This window comes from Salvia miltiorrhiza, chromosome 2 (genome assembly GCF_028751815.1).
Source record: "Salvia miltiorrhiza cultivar Shanhuang (shh) chromosome 2, IMPLAD_Smil_shh, whole genome shotgun sequence".
NCBI lineage: Eukaryota > Viridiplantae > Streptophyta > Magnoliopsida > Lamiales > Lamiaceae > Salvia > Salvia miltiorrhiza.
Window position 1 is genome coordinate 20,196,972 of NC_080388.1, and position 20,807 is coordinate 20,217,778.

A 20,807-nucleotide genomic window follows, 5' to 3' on the forward strand; every position below is an offset into this window, starting at 1 on the left:
AGTGACACAGACAGAAAACAAGAAACGGTTAGTGAAACAAAATAAAAGGACCTCACCGCCTCACAAACACTCGTGTATCACTCAAGATGAAATCACTCAGCGCTCGTGTATCACACACAAATCACGGCTTTTTCCCTCTAATAGTCTCACCACTCTTGCCTTTTTCCGCTCAATTTCTCTCTCAAGGAATCAAATTCCCTCAATCTACCAACGGAACTCAAAAACCAACTGTACCAACGAGATTGCCCGAACTGTCTCAACGAGAGCACTCAATGAAACGTCCCAAAGAGACCACCCCAACAACACTAAACGGACACGAAAGGTGGGAAACCCCCAAACGAAATCAAAGAGAACCAGAAACGCAGACTGAACAACCCAAAAAGTACTGCGCAGAAATAGGCTCAAAACGCTCTATACTAACAAGGATTCCAGAAAACACAACGAGAAGTAATCGACACCCGAAAAAAAAGTGTACGCAGAAACTGCCCCGAAAGGCTCTATACTACCTAAGGACTCCAGAAAACACAACGAGAAATAAGCAAAAACCGGAAAAAAAAAGTACGCAGAAACTGCCCCAAAAGGCTCTATACGATGCCAGTGAACAATAGGAACAAGATGCTGTAAGAAAATTTTCGGAATTTATTTTTTTTTTATTTTTTTTTTCGGACCCTAACAGACTATAGGTTCTGAAAAAAAAGAAAATTCAAGAACCAAACGAAATTATAACGTATGGATTTATATGGATGTGTGTAAGTCGTATGATGATGGATGTGTATAAGCGTATATGTTTATGAGTAATTCAGACCACGCAGATATTATGGTATTGAGCACAGCAGGAGAAAATCGAAACCCTAGGAAATATAATCAGGCAGCAGAACAGAAAACTCGGATAGAAAACGGAAACCCTAAAATTCTACCCTTGACACGGAAAAACAAACAAACGAAACCTGGATACGAAACGCGGCTCTGGTGCCAAATGATATGATCCTTGCCGATCGATCGAACACAACGCACGCGGAAGACTGAACTTGAACGGAAAGGATGGAATCCCAAAACCTCTGAATCTAACCCACGGAATGATATAGGCGACTGAATGCCCTATACCCCAACGTGCAGTTGACGCAGCAACTCGGGGACGCTGAATGACACCCGACGAGGGTTGGTTGACTCGCCGTTACGTCGATAATTGAATTCGTCTTGGAATAATCAAGAGGAATTCGAAATTCTCAAGAGAGAAAATAAAACTCACAAATTTATTGATAAAAGTAGGTAATTTTCGTCCAACATGTAGCAGCCATATATATAGGCAAAACTAAACCTAGTCTAATAAGGAAATAACTTAAAAACAAGCCCTAATAGGCCAAACAAGGCCCTTACTTTAAAAATCCGAAAATAACAAGCCCTTTAAACTAATGGGCTGCGAAAAATAACAATACTGAAATAAATAAATGAAGTCTTCAAAATAAATCAAATCTTCAAGCTTCGGCCCACTCGCATGTAATGAGATTAATTAGACTTGGACCGACTCCACCATCTCCAATGGGTTTCTTCATCAACTCTTGATCCCACACTTCTTGAACTAAGCTCATCAAGCTCTCCTTGAACTTCTTGGCTCGTGCTCTTGTAACCGGACCAACAGGAACATGCACCGGGTCTTGCACCAACGAACCTTGGGCTGCATCATCATAACATCTCTATCTTACTCATATCACCATCCATCGATAACTTCCTCACGACTATAGTCCGTTAGTCTTTAACTCTCGATAGTATTTCGATACTATTGTAAGGTAACTAAATACGGGGTGTTACACTCAGGAAAAGTAAAAATATGATAAAAAGTGATAAAAGGTTCTTTCAATATGTTTCTGGGGAGTATTTATATGCCCTAGGTCTCAAAATATAGGTCAAAACCATGTAGGATCGAAAAATAGCTGAAATAATAGAAAAATGGCTCAAAAACTATGCTGTTATGCAGCAATTTTGATCCATTTGCGCCACGAGGTTCTGACAGCTTTATGCAACAATTTTGTTTTTGCTCCTTCTCTCTCGTCCGAACTCCGATTTACGATCTATTTACGCTCACGAACTCCTCTTGAGATGCACTACAACTTGTATTTAAGCCAATTCTTCCAAATTATACTTCATTATTTCTGAAAATTCGTTCAAACGACAAGCAAGTGACAAGTTCTTGACCATAAACCAATATAAGCTCAAATAAACCATCAAACACACAAAATCCTCATAACTAAACATAAAATATGACACACTGACTCATCCAAAAACACCTAGCGGATGGACTCGAATTTATACGAGGTCGTCCTAGGGCGGTAAGGTGACTCAAGTCGTCTCACAAGGAAGACTTAGCAGGGCTCTAATCGTATTGCTCACAAGAAACAGAAATAAAACCTAAACACTCTAATCGGATAATTGGGGCTGGCACTGACTAACACTCTAACACCGGTACGTAATTGAAATGAAGCAATAAACATTAACTAATGCAGAGACATGTACGAACACATATAAGAACTAAGAACACGGCATTTAAACATTAACGGAATCAACTAGGGTTTCAATCTTGAACTCTGAACCAAACAATCATAAACTCATAAGTATCGACGATTAATTACTATCTAGGCAAGAAACTAAATCAAGCATCCGATTCAAACTTAAGAAAGCTTCAAGACCATTAAAAAGGTTATTAAACATCCACCAATAAGATAATCTGAAAGCAACAATTATAAACCAACGATTCTAACAATTTAAACGAGATCAAACGTCATCAATCGCAAAACATCACATTCACCATCATCACAATCATCAAGGCATTAACTAAGAATTCAAATAAAACCAACGATTCAATTAACTAAGGAAAATAGAGGAGTTCTTACACAACGTAGCAATCCAATGAAAAGCGATCCGATGAAGTGATAGTTTGAATCACAAACAATCCGATGAATCCGAAAGCGAAAATCAAAGTTTAGGAACTCTAAAAATAATGGAGAATAATGGAAAATCGCCCTAGAGGCTCTGCTGATCGGAAGTCGTCAATAAAACCCTAAAAATGGGTTTTTATACGAAAATCCGTAACTGCCGGATTTGAACAGGCACGGCGGCGGCCGTGAGACGGCGGCGCCGTGGACGGCGGCCGCCGTGGGACGGCGCCGCCGTGATGGCCTTTCGCAGAATCTCCAAAAACATGCACAGCTCGCGCCGTGGGGCTGCGGCGCCGTCTAGACGGCGGCCGCCGTGGCGCGGCGGCGGCCGTGGGTTGTCTTCGAATTTTGCTTCAATCAATGCTGAAGAACTTGACAACTCTCGAATCCTGCACAGGACAACAGTATACCGAAAAGGTCATCGAGCACGTGAAAAATAAGGCAAAGAGGAATAAAACATGCCCGAAAACACGGTAGAACACTAGCAAGTACCGCCCAAAAACGAGGTAAACAACCCCCCCACACTTAAATCCTTGCTTGTCCTCAAGCAACAAGCACACAATCGAAAAGAAACCCACAGGCGATTCTTCTTACCAATCAAACTCAAGCCAATCCAAGCCCTCCAAGAAATCAATGTCCCCCAATCAAGTGTTCAAAGCTAAGATTTAAAAGTGCAACAACGAGGTGATACAACTCAATCCGATCAGACCCAGTTCTCCGCTAAGGGTGAATTTCCTAATGCAATTCCCTTTACAATCATGTCTCATTCCTTTTCATATTCTTTCACTATTCGCATCACGCTTTTCATCTTTTTTTTTTTTTTTTTTTTTTTGGGGTTAAGTTATTTTCGCTCTTAATAGATGGGCCATAATTCACGAGATTTCACTTTTGGAGGTTATCCAAAATGTTCTCGTGTGGTTTCCCATGGTCATAATGAAATCATTAGAGGAGCAGAGACCCAGACTATCAGAAGCTCAACAACCAACCAAACATTTCACAACAGAGACAGATATTAGGAAATTGCACTGAAAACACTCCCCTTAGCATCTACCGGACAAATCACGTCACGAGTTGCTCATCAGGGTGTTGCACCAAAACCTTAAACTTATTACACTTCCTAGGGAGCAAATCAATCAAGAAAAACGAGGACAACAATCCAAACAGACACAATCCAGAATCGCCAATAAGTCACCATCAATCATGTGATGTACTTAAAAGAAACAGGCAAGAAGAAAAGAGAAGGGGACCATTCGGCCCAAGACAAACAACACAGGGCACCACAACCAAGCATGCAACGAAAAGATAAGGCATCATAAAAACTGCATGCGGCACAACCAACAACGCAAACAAGGCAGAACCATAAAACCCCCAAAACTCATAGATCACGCCCCTCCCCCACAGAGAAAAACATGCACTGTCCTCAGGGCACAAAAGGAGAAGGTTTAAGAACATCCCTGGATAGGAGTGCAGCCAACACGGCGACGGCGGTAGAGAGTGCGGCGACCACAACCTGTAAAACGAGCAACCAGAAAAACCCACAAAAGAAGACAGCAGAAAACAAGAAAGAAAAGAAAACAAAGTAAAAGGAAATAAATCAAAATGTACAAAGGTGGGTAAAAGGGATGCTCAGTTGGGGCCCCGAGGGGGGCCCGGGGGAGGGTGCCAGAACTGGTCCTGGTTCTGCAACGAGAAGGCGGCCCACTGTCTCTCTAGGTCGGCGAGGTAGTAGTTGGTGTCGGTTAGTCCGTGGTTGGCGTCAGTGAGGCCCTGGTTGTATTCGCCAAACCGAGCATCAAAAGACGACACCTGTTCACGCAGACGCGTGACCTCTCCGCCAATGGTGTTCACCTGGCCGTAGACGTCGCCCAACTGCGCATGCATGGGCATCACATAACCACCAAGATGGTCCAGATGACCAGATATGTCGTCGATCCTAGCATAGAGGCCGCCCACCGAGTCCTCCACTGAATCAAAACGGGAGGAGACCTCCTGGCGGAACTGGCCAAAGGACTCGTCAAAATGGGCCTGAAACTGCTGAAAGGCATTTGAGGGGCCGTCCTCAGGATCATAAACGAAAGCAGGTGGTGGCACAGGTTCTTCGTACTCCGCCTCCTCATTGTCCTCATCATTGTCGTCTACGACATGGCGCGCCGAGGATGACGTGCCCTCGCCCCGTTGAAATTGCTGCAAAATGGAACGGACATTGTGGCGTTTGGACTGTGGAATGATGGTGAAGTCTTTGGCCACAAAAGTCTTGAGCTCAGAGTGATCAATCGTCCTTGTCTCAGCGGCGCTTAGGTGCGCGGGAACCTTGGTCGGCGGAAAGAGGCCGAAATGGAGGGCCAGGGCGGTGGAGATGGGGCTCAGAGAAGGCTTGAAACCCCCATGCCGGGCCATGCTGTGAAGCTGGTTCCAGATGATGGTCGTGGCGTCAATCTTCTTCTTCCGCTTTGGACACCATAGCAGGTACAATTCAGTCTCATTGACTTTGTTGGCTTGCTCCTTGCCCAAAATGCAGAATGACAGGAATTTGTGGAGCACGCCGATGTCGGCGTCAATGAGTTGGTTGCTCGGGGCACCTTGGCCGGTCCAAGTGGGCAATCCAGTCAGTTCTTGCCAAGCCTTAGCCGGCACCCACGTATCCGGGAATCCCTTCAATCGCTTCGGGTGAAACCCAAAGGCATCACTCATAATCCGGTAGGTGACGACGCATGGCGTATTGAGCATGCGGCAATGGAGCTGTGTCTTGTCTGCGGTCATGTTGAGTGTGCAAAGGAACTCCAAGTGCAAAGGAAGCAAACCCGGCGGCGTGGTTTGGGAAAACTTGTAGAGTCCCAAACTCTTCAAATGTGCCGTGACGTCTTAGTCGAGTTGCGCCCTTCGGAGCAGGGGCCAATCAAGACATCGAGGCTGATTCACCTTCTTGCCTTTAAGGGCCTTCCATCGAGTGCCCTCCCAGTCTTCAAAAATAGCAAACGGAGCATTATAGACATGCCGGATGTCCTTCGGTGGCGAGGGAGGGCGGGGAATCGGCGAGGCTGGCTGCCGGCTAGAAGAGGCCGGCTGGCGGCTGGAAGAGACCGGCTGGCGGCTGGAAGATGCCGGCTGGCGGCTAGGCGAGGCCTGAGAGCTAGGCGGGGCCTCATCTTCGCTTTCGTCGACGACGAGGGGGCGGCGGCGCTTGTAGGTGGTGAGAGGTGCCATGGGAAGAGCCGGAAGTAGACGGCGGAGGCTGTGCTGACGGCGGGGGCGGTGCAGACGGCGGCGGCTGTGCTGACGGCGGGGGCGGTGCAGACGGCGGCGGTCGTGGAGACAGCGGAGGTTGTGGGATACGGCGGCGGCCGTGAGCACGGCGGCGGCCGTGGACTGCTGAAAGCGGCGCTGCTGAACTGAGGGCCGGGAGTCGCCGCGGATGTGGGTGTTGCAGCAGCGGCGTCTGAGCTTCGGCGGCGACAGGTGAGAGATGTTAGTGGTAGGGGGGCGTAGGGAAATAGGTAGTGGTGATGGTTTGGAGGGCAGCGGTGGAGGTGGTGAGTGGTGGCGGTGGCTGTTTAGTGGTGGTGGGTGGCAGCGGGTGGTGGTGTTGTTCAGGTGGTGGTTGCGGTTGGCGGTGGGCGGCTCTTGGTAGTGGGGCGGTGGTTATGGAGAATGGTGAGGGAGGCGGAAAGGGGGGGGCTGATGGGGGGAAAAGGAGTTAGGGTTTAGATTGTTTTTAAGGGGAAGGGCGGGCCGGGCTAGGAAGGGCGGGCTGGGCTGGGCTTGGGGTGTGGGACGGCGGCCGCTGTGATACGGCGCCGCCGTGACCCCCCTTCGTGATTTTTGGGGTAAGGCTGGTTTAAAAGTGGCGGCGCCCGCCGTGTAGCGGCGGCGCTGTGGACGGCGGCCGTCGTGACACGGCGCCGCCGTCCCCCTCCTTCGGCGTTTTGTGTAATGGTGAAGGTTCAACAGGATGTAAGAGCGGCGGCGCCCGCCGTGATGCGGCGGCGCCGTGGACGGCGGCCGCCGTGAGACGGCGCCGCCGTCCCTCCCCTTCGGCCTTTGCTTGTTTTTGCTATCCGGCTGCCAAAAATCACATCCTTCAGCTCGGGGATAGTCCGGTAAGCCTATTTCCTGCAATACCACAATAAAAACCAATGAAAACCCACCTAAAACCAGTAACAACAAGATACAAAACCTCAAGAACACACACTACACAAAACATAAAAGGAAAAGAGAAGAGAAGAAACGTGGGTTGCCTCCCACGAAGCGCTCTAGTTAAGGTCGAGAGCTCGACGGTAAGGAGCTTGTCAAAACGTTGGATCGTGGAGTGCTTGGGACTCCACTACAGCGGCAACCACGTCATGCTCCAAGTAGGGCTTCACCCTATGCCCATTGACGGTAAACGTCTCGTCGTTGTTCTCCTTGCTTAAGACTACAGCGCCATGAGGGAGAGTCTCCTTAAGAATGAAAGGGCCACTCCAACGAGACTTGAGCTTGCCCGGGAAGAGTTTCAACCTTGAGTTGAACAAAAGCACCTTCATTCCAGGTTGGAGATTCTTGGGGACAATACGGCTATCGTGCAACCTCTTGACTTTGTCTTTGTAGATCCTTGCACTCTCGTATGCCTCGTTGCGCAATTCATCAAGTTCTTCCATTTGCAAGGCTCTTTGCTTCCCCGCGGTAGTAATGTCGCAATTGGTGGCCTTGATTGCCCAATAAGCTCGGTGCTCAACCTCCACCGGTAAGTGGCATGCTTTACCGTAGACAAGGCGGTAGGGGCTCATTCCCAGGACTCCTTTGAAGGCGGTCCGATACGCCCACAAGGCATCATTGAGCTTAAGAGACCAATCCTTACGCGAGGGTTGGACAGTCTTTTCCAGTATGCCCTTGATTTGCCGATTACTTGTTTCGGCTTGGCCCGAGGTCTGAGGATGATAAGGTGTGGCCACCTTGTGAGTGATGCCGTTTTTCCTCATAAGCTTCTCAAAAAGCTTGTTGCAGAAGTGTTTGCCTCCATCACTGATTATGGCCTTGGGAAATCCAAACCTACATAAAATGTTCTCCTGCACAAACTTCAAGACGACATTAGCATCACATGTCCTTGTAGGGATGGCCTCAACCCACTTGGACACGTAATCGACGGCAAGCAAGATATATTCATAACCGTAAGACATAGGGAAGGGGCCCATGAAATCTATGCCCCACACATCAAAAATCTCCACAACAAGAATGCTCGTGAGGGGCATTTCATTCCTGCGCCCAATTGTCCCAACTCTTTGGCACCGATCACAAGCAAGATAAAAAGAATGAGCATCTTTGAAAAGAGTTGGCCAAAACAAACCGGATTGGAGGACCTTATGAGCCGTCTTTTGTCCACCAAAATGCCCACCACAATGGGCTTCATGGCAAAGCCTCAACACTTGTTGTTGCTCCACATCCGGAATGCATCTCCGGATCACCTCATCCTTCCCCAACTTGAAAAGGTAGGGATCTTCCCAATAGTATTGCCTGCAAGTAGCCAAAAACCTTTTCCTCTCTTGGGATGTTAGATCGGGTCTTAATTCCCCACAAGCAAGGTAATTGACAATATCAGCAAACCAAGGCACAGAGGCAATTTCATAAGTATGCTCAAACGGGAAAGACTCATGTATGGCATCATGACTCGATTCAACCACATTATGCTCAAGTCTAGATAAGTGATCGGCAACGGAGTTTTCACTCCCCTTCCTATCCTTAATCTCAAGATCAAACTCTTGCAATAATAAAATCCAACGGATAAGGCGTGGCTTAGCTTGGGACTTAGTCAATAGATACCTTAATGCCGCATGATCACTATGGACAATTACTTTAGACCCAATAATATAAGCACGAAACTTGTCTAAAGCAAAAACCACAGCAAGCAACTCTTTTTCTGTGGTAGTGTAATTCACTTGTGCATTATTCAAAGTCAAGCTAGCATAGTAAATCACACGCAACATTTTGTCAACACGTTGACCAAGAACGGCCCCCACAGCAGAGTTTGAAGCATCGCACATAATCTCAAAAGGCAAAGACCAATCAGGTGCAACAACAACAGGTGCAGTGCTTAACTTGAGCTTCAGCAATTCAAAAGCATGCATACAAGTTTCATTAAAATCAAAATCCACATCTTGAGCAAGCAGACGACATAAAGGTTGGGCAATCTTAGAGAAATCCTTAATGAAACGCCGGTAAAACCCGGCATGACCTAGAAAACTCCTAATGCCTTTTACATCAATTGGTGGGGGTAATTTTTCAATCACCTCCACCTTAGCCCTATCAACCTCTATACCATCTTTTGACACCACGTGGCCAAGAACGATGCCACTAGTCACCATGAAGTGACTCTTCTCCCAACTAAGAGTTAACCCACTCTCTATACACCTTTTCAAAACCAAATTAATTTTACCCAAGCAATCACTATACGAATTTCCAAACACGGAAAAGTCATCCATGAAAATTTCAACAAAATCACCTATCATTTCCGCGAAGATCGACATCATGCACCGTTGGAAGGTCCCCGGTGCATTGCACAGCCCAAAAGGCATCCTCTTCCACGCAAAGGTACCAAAAGGGGTTGTGAACGCCGTCTTGTCCTGGTCCTCCGGCGCGATTGCTATTTGGTAATAACCTGACAAACCATCAAGAAAACAGTAAAAATCATGACCAGCTAAACGATCCAACATTTGATCAATGAAAGGAAGAGGGAAATGATCCTTCTTTGTCACGGCGTTTAGCTTCCTGTAGTCAATACACATACGCCAACCCGTGACCGGGCGGGTCGGCACCAGCTCCTTGTTGTCATTCAGGACAACCGTGATTCCCCCCTTCTTGGGCACCACATGCACCGGGCTTACCCACTCACTATCGGCGATAGGGTAAATGATCCCTTCCGCCAATAGTTTGAGTACCTCCTTGCGTACTACCTCCATGAGGACGGGGTTGAGTCTTCGTTGACCATCTCTCTTAGGTGTCGCTCCATCCTCGAGGTGAATCCGATGCATGCATGTGGCGGGGCTAATACCACTAATGTCGGCAAGGCCCCAACCAAATGCCAACTTGTTGCTCCTTAGCACTCCCATCAATGCCATTTCTTGCTCATGCGTGAGCTCGGCGGATATGATCACGGGCTTCTCCTCTCCTTCTTCCAAGTACACATATTTGAGGTGTTTAGGGAGATCCTTGAGTTCCAACTTGGGCTTTTTGCACTTCGTGGCATCTTCAAGCACCACAGGCTCATCAATGGGGAGTTTGTCTCTTCGTTCTCTCTCTCTTTCCTCGGCTTCCCGAGCAAACTCCTCCATGTCCGCCGATCCTGCAAAGATCTCCACTATCTCTTGTTCCTGCGCAAAAACCATCTCGGCAAGGCCATCAATAGCATCTATATAGGAGCAGTCATTAGTGAAAGAAGATGATGGCAAAGCGCGACTATGATGCACAGAAAAAGACACAGACTCTCCTAACACGGTCATTTTTATTGTTCCATTTTTCACATCAATCAACGTGTTAGTGGTGGCCATGAATGGTCTTCCTAGCAGTAAAGTGTGTTCCTTGCCATTCTCATGGACTTCTCCTATCTCAAGCACAACAAAATCGACAGGCACAATCAAACCACCCACTTTAACTAGGATATACTCAATAACCCCGCGAGGATACCTAACTGATCTATCTGCCAATTGTAAGCACATTCTAGTGGGTTTTAAATCGCCTAACTCTAATTGCTTAAAAATAGAGTACGGCATCAAATTAATCCCAGCCCCCAAATCAAGCATACCCGAGGCCTCCTTACCGTTCCCCAAAGCAATATTGATAACAAAACTACCTGGATCTCGTTGCTTGGGTGGCAAGGGCTGCTGCATGATGGAATTGGCAACCTCGGACACAAGAATCTTCTCGTTGTCCACAAACTTCCGCTTTTTGGACGCCAACTCCTTGAAGAACTTCACGTAAGCCGGGACATTTCTGATCACGTCCAGGAGTGGCAGGTTCACGTTCACCTTTGCCAACATGTTGTAGAAATCGGTGAACTGTTGGTCTAGCTTTTCATTCTTCAACCGGTTTGGGTAGGGAACCGGTGGCTTGTATGGCTTGGCAGCCTTGTGGAGCTTCACCTCGGGCTCCTTCTCCTTCTCCTTTTCCTCCTCTCTTGGCTGCAACGGCTCCTTTACTTGCTCTTCCATGCGAGCTTCTTTGGGTGGTTCTTCCACAGGGGCTTCCACTTTGTTATTCACCACCTTTCCATTGCGTAAAACAGTAACTGCTTGGGCTTGGTGGGGCTGCAATCCTTGTCCATGGAGCTTCCCTGGTTGTTGCTGCTGCTGCATCTGGTTCAATGTCCCGGAGAGCTGCCCAACGGTTGTCTCGAGACGCTTGATTGTAGCCGACTGGGACTCCATGCTCTGCTTGGTCATCTCCATAAAAGATTGCATGGTGTCCTCGAGAGTCGGCTTCTGTGGTTGGGCTTGCTTCTGAAACTGCTGAGGAGCAGTCTGAAATTGCTGCTGCTGCTGCTGAAAATTCCCCTGCTGCATAGGGAGTTGTTGGTACTGCTGATACTGCGGGGGCTGTTGCTGGTAAGCTTGAGGGTAGTTCTGCTGCTGAGGAAATGGGAACTGCTGTTGAGGTGGGTAGAACTGCTGCTGGTTCTGATACCCAAATTGCTGAGGAGGACGGCGGAATTGATTTCCTTGATTTGATCCCGACCCTTGGCCAGGCGCTTGGTTCCTCCATCCAGAATTCTGCTGAGTTCTCCACCCCGAGTTGTAATTCTGTTGCCCTTGATTAAACATGGGCCTCTGCTCAAATTGAGGTCTCCCCTGGTATCCTTGGGCAGCGTAGACCTCTGCCTCCCCTTCAGGTGTGAACTCCCCCATTCGGTGGCACTCGTTGGTTCCGTGGCTAAAATCGCCACATATGCCACATCCTTCTGCTGGCGGTGCCTGAGCTGGCGGTGCTTGAGCTGGCGGTGCTTGAACGGTTTGAGGCTCCACCTGATTCATTCTTAGATGCTGAACTTGCCTCATCAGGTCCGCTACTTGCTTCTGCAGCTCATTGTTTGGGGCTACAGCATTGGCTTCGATCCTCCTTCCTCTGACTGATTTTTGTTGAGAACTCGCGGCAAGAGTGTTGAAGATCTCCTTGAGCTGATCAGCTGTCTTTCGGGCAATGTTGCCCCCAGCGGTACTATCCACCATAAACTGTGCCGTCTGAATCAATCCGTCATAGAAGAACTGCATCAACATGACGGGAGCCAACTGGTGCTGCGGGCACTGGCGGAGAAGCTCTTGAAATCTCTCCCAAGCCTCGTGAAGGGGCTCGTCAGCTCCTTGCATGAAGTTCATTATCTGAGTCCTAATCTCCTGCGTCTTGTGATTAGGGTAGTATTTGAGCATGAACTTCTCACTCGCCTCCGCCCATGTGGTGATGGAGTTTGGCGGCAAGGACAGTAACCACGTTCTAGCCCGGTCCTTGAGTGCATAAGGTAAGCACTTGAGTCTCAACTGATCCTCGGTCAGCTCCAGTAGTGGGAAGGTCTGCACTTGAGTGCAGAAGTCACGGATGAACTGTAAGGCGTCCTCACTCGGCATCCCATAAAAGAGCGGCAGCAGGTTTGAATCGTTGGGCTTCAGATTATAATTTCGGACCGCCGTGGGAAGCACTATCGCTGACGTGCTAGTGGCCCCAATAACTGGCCTGGAAAAATCTCCCATGTACTGGACGTTCTGCTCCGCCATGGTTTCTTGGTCAGGGTTGGGCCGAGCTTCTTCTTCTTCGTCAGAGTGCACAGAAGGTGTATCCTCAATGGCTTCCAGAATGGGGTTGGCAGCGATTCTCTCTTCACGGTCTCCCTCTCGAGACTGAGATTCCACAAGAATTCTCGAACTGGACTCGGACTCCTCCTCCAGGCTTAAAAGGACCTCCCTAGGTCGATGAATGTTGTCGTAGTAAGGTGCAAGCTTTCTTTTCAAGCTGCGGCGACCTTGCATACACAACACTAGCAAACCAAATCAAACGCACCGGAGGGAGAAAATAACCAAGTCAAAAGAAATAAACAAAAATAAACACGGAAAACAATGCAACACAATCAAATGCCTAAAGCCTTCCCCGGCAACGGCGCCAAAATTTGACTCATCCAAAAACACCTAGCGGATGGACTCGAATTTATACGAGGTCGTCCTAGGGCGGTAAGGTGACTCAAGTCGTCTCACAAGGAAGACTTAGCAGGGCTCTAATCGTATTGCTCACAAGAAACAGAAATAAAACCTAAACACTCTAATCGGATAATTGGGGCTGGCACTGACTAACACTCTAACACCGGTACGTAATTGAAATGAAGCAATAAACATTAACTAATGCAGAGACATGTACGAACACATATAAGAACTAAGAACACGGCATTTAAACATTAACGGAATCAACTAGGGTTTCAATCTTGAACTCTGAACCAAACAATCATAAACTCATAAGCATCGACGATTAATTACTATCTAGGCAAGAAACTAAATCAAGCATCCGATTCAAACTTAAGAAAGCTTCAAGACCATTAAAAAGGTTATTAAACATCCACCAATAAGATAATCTGAAAGCAACAATTATAAACCAACGATTCTAACAATTTAAACGAGATCAAACGTCATCAATCGCAAAACATCACATTCACCATCATCACAATCATCAAGGCATTAACTAAGAATTCAAATAAAACCAACGATTCAATTAACTAAGGAAAATAGAGGAGTTCTTACACAACGTAGCAATCCAATGAAAAGCGATCCGATGAAGTGATAGTTTGAATCACAAACAATCCGATGAATCCGAAAGCGAAAATCAAAGTTTAGGAACTCTAAAAATAATGGAGAATAATGGAAAATCGCCCTAGAGGCTCTGCTGATCGGAAGTCGTCAATAAAACCCTAAAAATGGGTTTTTATACGAAAATCCGTAACTGCCGGATTTGAACAAGCACGGCGGCGGCCGTGAGACGGCGGCGCCGTGGACGGCGGCCGCCGTGGGACGGCGCCGCCGTGATGGCCTTTCGCAGAATCTCCAAAAACATGCACAGCTCGCGCCGTGGGGCTGCGAGGGCGGCGGCCGTGGGTTGTCTTCAAATTTTGCTTCAATCAATGCTGAAAAACTTGACAACTCTCGAATCCTGCACAGGACAACAGTATACCGAAAAGGTCATCGAGCACGTGAAAAATAAGGCAAAGAGGAATAAAACATGCCCGAAAACACGGTAGAACACTAGCAAGTACCGCCCAAAAACGAGGTAAACACACACCAAGAGGTAAAAATGCATGTTTATCATCAATGCTTGTAGTACACGTCGCATTTAATGCTAAGGACAGTGCATTAGCACTATATGCAAGGATATGGTGAATCGTCCTTCAACCTGCAGAGTTTTCCTTTCCGTGTTACCATGCAGTGTAACACAATCTCTTAGCTTAGAATGGCCATGCCTCATTCGGCATGAAGGAGATAGAGGATGAAGACTTGAGCAGAATTTGAATTGACAAGTCAAACGGTAGATAAGATTGAAGGATCCCCTCCAACGAATCTATTCTCTCTCATTCGCCTATAAATAGAGCTCAAGATTCAACCTTCGACCTCACCGATTCAAGAACTTACGCTGAAGCTCTACCGAACTAAAGACTCAGCCTACACTTAGCCAAATCTTTGAATAGAATAAAAGAATCCTCCATTGTCAAATATCAGTTCACCTATTATACCAATATTCTCTTAGAAGCTACTAGGCAAATATTCACCATCCTTAGCCTAGTTTTGATTACTCGAGAGCCTGTTCTCAGTAACCAATAGTTGGAGAGTCAAAACCTTATTACAACGAGTGAAAAGAGTGTTTGAGATAGAGAGAGTTCGAGACGTTGTTCTGAACTCAGAGATTCTTAACTACCGCAAGCTAGACGCTTGTTGTCTCAGCACTGTAAGTTAAGAACGAGAAGTCCAACCCAGAGTGTTGGCTCTGAAACTTGAAGTTTCAGAAGCAATGTTTGTTGTGCACCCGTAAGCACAAGCCTAGTGATTTATCAGTGTGTCAATAAGTTTCTCGCACTGAAATTACCCTAATGAACAATATTAGTATCAGTCTACAACCTTCTTAACTGATTTTCAACTCGCTGTTAATTTCAGTCGACTCACATCAGTATCGGTCAGATACTCACATCAGTTTACAAAAAGATTTCAAGTCTTTATTTTCTAAAAATAGCCTACTGGTGTGTTACCCCCTCTATACACCAGTTCAGTAATACTAAGGGACCCAATAATTGGTATTAGAGCAGGTTGTTCGCAAGAACAATATACTTTGACCCAGTTCTACTGAACTAGATCCTACTTCAAGAATCTCTATCTTCTCTCCGTCCTACGTGCGCTATACTTTATTTATTCTCCGTCATTATGGAAACTAACTTTAGTAGGTCTACATCTCTACCAACGTTTTCCATAGAAAACTATGAGATATGGAAATTTAGAGTCCAGAGCTATCTCACAGCCCAGCACTGTAGGATGTGGAAAGTAATTATGGAATGGCCAATCGTCATCAAAGAAATAACATTGAGGACATCAATAGAAACAGGGAAGGAACCCTACCAAGAGTCCAAAATCAAGGAGAAACATGAGTATACCAGTGAGGAAAGAAAACAGGACGAACTCGACAACCTCGCGAAGAACATTATTTCAGGAACTGTTCCCGACAATTTGGAACACCCTGGAGAGGTGTGCTGGATCTGATGAAATCAAGGAGGACAAGCTCTCTATAGCTTGTCAAAAGTTTGACAATTTCTAGATGTTAAAGAATGAATCCATCGAAGAAATGGAGTTCAGATTTCACAAAATACTGAACGATGTCCAAGCATTATCCAAAAACAAATACACACAACGAGAGATCAATCTGAAGATCGTTCGAAGCCTAACCTCGACTGATTGGCAAATGTATGCCATTGCTTAGAAGTCAAAGCCTAATTTTAGCACGCTGAGCACCGAGCAGTTGTTCTCCGACCTCGAAGCAAGTAAATTTGATATTCAACGGAGCAAGCACAACAAGAAAGTCGGAACATCAGACGGGGATGCTCCATCAGCTTCCAAAGGAGCAACACTAAAAGCTGCAACCAAAGATTCCAAGAAACAGTCAAAGGTGTCGACTAATGTAAAAAATGAAGACCTCTTTAGTCAATATGCACTAATGACTGAAAGGTTCAACAAAATGAAATCAAGGCTCAAGAAGTACAAGAAGTTCCAAAAGAGGAACTTCAAGGGCAAGGAGAAGGAGTACAAGCCAAGATACTCCAACGAAAAATCTGAAGAAAAGAATCCATCAACTCCGGATCTGAAAGATGTGGAGTGCTTTGACTGTGGCAAGAAGGGACACTACAAGACTGATTGTCCTGAGATCTCACATACTGAAAGAAAATTCCTTCGAGCCAGAAGAGATAAACGAATGGAGAGGAAGAAAGCAATGGTTGCAGGAGATGCCGAGGACTCCAACTCCTCAAGTGTATCATACTCAAGCAACTCAACCAGTTCTGATGATGAGAGCCAGGCCCTAATGCCAAAAGATGCTGAAAGTGTAGCAGACAACAACATCAATAGCTACGACAATGGACTAGATGGGCCTAAGGTAAATTCTCAATCTAAAACCTTTAATACTGATGTCTCCTTAATGATGATAGGAGAAAATTTAGTTTCTAGAGCCACATCACTGAATGCTGAAGAATATGAACAAGTGATGTGCGACTACCGAAGGTTGAGAAAACTATTTGAGAATATCTTGGAAGAGAATCAAAGAATGAAGAGTGAGATCAGTCTAGCTCAAAATGAAAAAGAAGAAAATCAGTGTTTATCTTTCGAATGAAACTGGCCTTGATGAGCTGATTGCAGAGAACAATGGACTAAAGAAGGAGATCGATACTCTACAATCAGAAAAGAGTAAACTTCAGTCGAAATTGGATGAGACTGAACTGATCTCGAGAGAAATGCAAAGAAGCTTGAAGAAGCCACTTTTGAAACAGTTAGACTTAATGAAAAGATGGAATAGTGGGTCAAGAATTGCATGGAAAACTCCCTACTGATGAAACACTTTCCATCTACAACTCTAGTGGAAAGCATTGGAGGAAGGTTAACTGCAGCTGACAAAGGCAAATGGATCGTGACTATTGAAGTAACTGGAAAGTCAGATGAAGAAGCATCAGTCAGATCCAACAGTTATGCAGAAGAAGAGGTCAAGAAAAGGAAGATGATGATACACAATAATATTTCTCCTCCCAAGGACTATGGTTGTCCTAAGGGAAGATACTAGAAAGAATAAAAGGTGGCAATTGATAATCAACCTCATGATCACTATTTTTATAGCAACAATAACTGCAACTAAATAGTGTAATTGTAGTACAAAAACAGTAAGCAGAGTATCGTATCCACAGAGACTGTAAAACGAAATCACTCTATCTACTTCCTAAACAGACTCTCACAGTATGCAAGTGAAACGAAATTGAAGGTGAATTACGAACTAAATTTAACCAAATTAAAACTAAAGAGCATATAAATAACGATTACTTAACTCGAATATATGGAAAACTCTGACCCTAGGGATGTACTTTCACTAATCAACTACATGCATTTAACCCATTGATTCAATTACCAATTTTAATCCACCCCTGATGAAAGATCACTATATTATTCACAAGCGTCTCTAACGACCACCTATGAACGTAGATTAATTAATCCCTTTTCGCATTCAAGACTCCAAGGAATAAATTAACTCCAAATAGCACATAAAGAATAGCTTCCTATAGCTTCACCTATCGCATTCAAGACTCAAGGGTAACACTATATCATGCATTCCTGAATCGGCTGAACAATTATCGCATTAAAAACTCAAACTGAACAGCTAGACATGTAAATCATTGATCAGATAATTCACAAGAAATTAAGCACCAGGAATCATGAATCACAAGTTGGAAGGCAAATTGATATCAATAAATCAAAAACACATAATCAATCAGCTATATACAAACCCTAGGTTCAGAATAAAAGAACTAGCCAGACATAATAAAATCAAACATAAACATAATTAAATTGAACGCAATTATAAAAACAAATTGTATAAAAACCGAATTAAAGCGATTGTAGCGGCTTGAATCTTCAATCTTGATCCAAGCCTTGAAAACTGGAAAGCTAAAATATTCTAAAGCTATAAAACTGAAATATGAATGTTGGGAACTGAAAAACTAAAGCTGGGAACCCTAGATAGGTCAAAAGAGGACCTATTTATAGTCTTAGGGTGAAAAAGCAAGTTCTAAACCGAAAATAACTTGAAAAAACGTAAAAATGCGGAAAAAACGAAAACACGCCTAAAAACGGCGACCCGTTCGGCGGTCGCCGAACAGGTCGCCGAATTTGGCCTAAAAACAGCTAAAATTCGGCGGTCGCCGTTTAGGTCGCCGAATTTCTTCTTTAAAATGCCAATTTTCGGCGGTCGCCGTTTAGGTCGCGAACGTTTTATGATCCGTTTGCGCTCACGAACTCGTATCGAGACGATCTACAACTTCTATTTCAAAACATTGTTCCAAATTCGAACTCAATAAATCTGCAAATTCCTTCAAAGTTCGAGTAAGAATCATGTTTCACAAGATAAAGCAAATTAAGCACAAAACAATCATCCAACACTCAATTTCCTATAAAATTAACATCATATGAATATTAAAAACCATGGAAATATGAGTGTTATCAACTCCCCCAAACTTAAGCCATTGTTCGTCCTCGAATAATGGGAAGAATAAAATCAATAACACGAATGGGTAAGAAATCTAGCTCATCAATGCCTCCGAAAGATAAAGAATGATAGAATTCTCAAATCCTCAACAATTAAGCACAAAATTCACCAATAAACACAACCTATAGCAAAATCAACCTTGACATTCCAAACAATTGAATCTCACAAGGTATGTGTATCACTCAACTCTTAATTTGATGGAACGGGACGTGTATACTCTCATCGAATTCAATGCAATATAGATCACTTACCATTAGCTTGCCAATCGTCTACAATCTCTATCGCTAAAAGTGTGCCAGGACTAAGATCAAAAAGGTCTTTTTCTTTGGGTTATAATGTAGGGACATTGGTTAAGGTAGGGAAATATAGGCTAAGTGACTCAAATAAATCAAGAACACCATATGACTGTTTAGCCCTATTTTGTGATGATTTTGTGAGTTTTCCTGTTGTGCATTCGAGCTCGTTTCGTACCTTTTTGCTCTATATTTCACGTGCTCGATGATCTTTTTGGATGTACTATTGTCGCGTGCAGGATTCGCGAGTTGCCGAGCGTTTTGGCATTGTTTCGAGCATGTTTTGGAGTCAGGCTCACGGCCGCCGCCGCCAGGTGGCGGCCGCCGTGGAGACGGCGGCCGCGGCCCCACGGCGCGGGCCGTGCAACCTTGGAAGAAACTGCGAAGACCACCCACGGCGGCGCCGTCCCACGGCGGCCGCCGTCCCTGGCCAAATCCGGCAGTTACGTTTTCACCTTTAAAAGCCGATTTTTAGGGTTTTGAAGGCATACTTCGACCCCAGCAGCCTCCTAGGCAATTTCCACTTGTTTTCCCTTAGTTTTGGAGTAGTTTAAGCATCTACAAACATCTTTTAGACTTGGTGATTGAAGATTATGTTTGTTTTCACTACATAGATTGAAGATTTGGATCGTACTCGCTGTAAGAACTTGGTTATTGCTTTCTTTACACTTGAATGCTAATCTTTTCCCTTCGCGTAGATTAATGTTGCTTCGAGTTTAATTGATGAATTGTTTGTTCTTTAATCTCGCCTAGATAACCATTGCTTTATGATTGATTGAACTATCTAATGCTTTCTCAATTGCTAGTTAGAACCCTAGGTTTATTAGTTCCCTGCGTTCTTTATCTGCTTCCTATTTTTCGCCTAGATAGATTTATATGCTTTCTGTTGATTCTGCACTAGATAATTTTACAAGCTTTATTTAATTACGCCTAGATTTAAAGAGAGAGTGCCAGACCCAGCTATCCGATTAGAGTGTTTAGGTTTTATTTCTGTACTTGTGAGTAGCACAATTGAAGCCCTGCTAAGTCTTCCTTGAGAGACGACTTGAGTCACCTTACCACCCTAGGACGACCTCGTATAAATTCGAGTCCATCCATTAGGTGTTTTGGCGCCGTTGCCGGGGAAGGCTTTAGACATTTGATTGTGTTGCATTGTTTTCCGTGTTTTCTTTTGTTTATTTCTTTTGACTCGGTTATTTTCTCCCTCCGGTGCGTTTGATTTGTTTGTTCGTGTTGTGTATGCAAGGACGTAGAAGCTTGAAGAGAAAGCTTGCACCTTACTACGACAACATTCACCGACATCGTGAGGTCCTTTTAAGCCTGGAGGAGGGGTCCGAGTCCAGTTCGAGAAGCCTTGTGGAATCACAGTTTCGAGAGGGAAACTATGAAGAGAGAATCGCTTCCAACCCCATTCTGGAAGCCGTTGAGGATACACCTCCATTGCACTCGGAAGGAGAAGAAGAAGCTCGGCCTAATCCTGACGAAGAAACCATGGCGGAGCAGAATGTCCAGTATATGGGAGATTTTTCCAGGCCGGTTATTGGGAACACTAGCACGTCGGCGATAGTGCTTCCCATGGCAGTCCGGAATTATAATCTGAAGCCGAACGACTCAAGCCTGCTGCCGCTCTTTTATGGGATGCCGAGTGAGGATGCTCTACAATTCATCCGGGACTTCTGCATGCAAGTACAGACCTTCCCACTGTTGGAGCTCACCGAGGATCAGTTGAGACTCAAGTGCTTACCCTATGCACTCAAAGACCGGGCGAGGACGTGGTTGCTGTCCCTGCCGCCAAACTCCATAA

General features: G+C 45.3%; 2 protein-coding genes across 2 annotated transcripts; both read right to left on the reverse strand.

Annotated features, from left to right (window-relative positions):
* Positions 1-7,219: 7,219 nt before the first annotated feature.
* LOC131008111 (uncharacterized) lies at positions 7,220-9,771 on the reverse strand. Its single transcript, XM_057935009.1, has 3 exons — positions 8,866-9,771; positions 8,342-8,478; positions 7,220-8,206 (listed from the first exon to the last, which is right to left on the reverse strand). The coding sequence occupies exons 1-3, from the start codon at positions 9,686-9,688 to the stop codon at positions 7,220-7,222; spliced, it is 1,947 nt and encodes a 648-aa protein (XP_057790992.1). The 5' UTR covers positions 9,689-9,771.
* A 12-nt stretch (positions 9,772-9,783) lies between these two features.
* On the reverse strand, positions 9,784-11,929 carry LOC131008112 (uncharacterized). Its single transcript, XM_057935010.1, has 4 exons — positions 11,771-11,929; positions 10,753-11,575; positions 9,955-10,599; positions 9,784-9,794 (listed from the first exon to the last, which is right to left on the reverse strand). The coding sequence occupies exons 1-4, from the start codon at positions 11,927-11,929 to the stop codon at positions 9,784-9,786; spliced, it is 1,638 nt and encodes a 545-aa protein (XP_057790993.1).
* Positions 11,930-20,807: the final 8,878 nt, after the last annotated feature.